The sequence below is a fragment of the Emys orbicularis genome, chromosome 20 (genome assembly GCF_028017835.1).
Source record: "Emys orbicularis isolate rEmyOrb1 chromosome 20, rEmyOrb1.hap1, whole genome shotgun sequence".
Lineage (NCBI taxonomy): Eukaryota > Metazoa > Chordata > Testudines > Emydidae > Emys > Emys orbicularis.
The window spans coordinates 17,645,887-17,646,640 of NC_088702.1; the positions used below are offsets into that span (position 1 = coordinate 17,645,887).

The window sequence follows — 754 nt, forward strand, 5'->3', positions numbered from 1 at the left end:
TGCAATGGGGAGGTGCAGGGGGCTGGTCTGTGGGGTGAGGGGGTTCTCCTGTGACCCCAAGTGGCCTGTCTTCATTTTCTGACACTTTCCCTGTGGGTTCCTCAGGGCGACTCCGGCGGCCCGCTGGTGTGTAACGGGAAGCTGCAGGGTGTCGTGTCTTGGGGCGACGTGCCCTGTGTCTCCACCCTGAAACCCGGCGTTTACATGAACATCTGTAAATACCACGACTGGCTGCAGGCCACCATGTGGGCAAACTGAGCCCCCAACTGCTTCGGGCTGGGACCCCAGAATAAACCAGGTGCTACTCCCTTGAACCTCAGCATCTCCTTCCCCCCTTGGCCTGCGCATCCTGTGCTCCCGCTCACGAGTGTTTTTTCCCTCCGTCAATAACTTGGAAAGAAAATTGCTTATTTTTTAAATTCCGCTGGAAATTTTTTTCACTTCTGTTCCCCATTTTTTGATGAAAATGCTCAAAACCGACCTCTTTCCCAACATTCCTTTTGCATTTTCATTTCATTTTTTTTTTCAATTTTCAAGTCAACCCTCTCCCCAAAAGTCTAAAACGTGAGAGAAAATGGGCGTGGGGTGTTTCTCCTTCACTTTCTCTCCCTTTTTAAAAGCTTTCCTCCCCCCAACGTTTTCCACTGGGAAAAAAAGTAGGAAGGAGTAAAAAACTGACCGAGAAATTGCCACGCAAAAAACCATTTTTTAAAAAAAACCATTTTGTTGGGATTATATTGTTGTTGAAAAGCAG

The 754-nt window shown here is 48.0% G+C and overlaps 1 protein-coding gene across 1 annotated transcript in view; it reads left to right on the forward strand.

Moving 5' to 3' along the window:
• Window positions 1-258, forward strand: part of LOC135892207 (kallikrein-15-like) — a 12,968-nt gene extending 12,710 nt beyond the window's left edge. Inside the window, exon 4 of the mRNA XM_065419917.1 lies at window positions 106-258. Coding sequence (XP_065275989.1) covers window positions 106-258 — 153 coding nt within the window. The remainder of the gene's footprint in view (window positions 1-105) is intronic.
• Window positions 259-754: the final 496 nt, after the last annotated feature.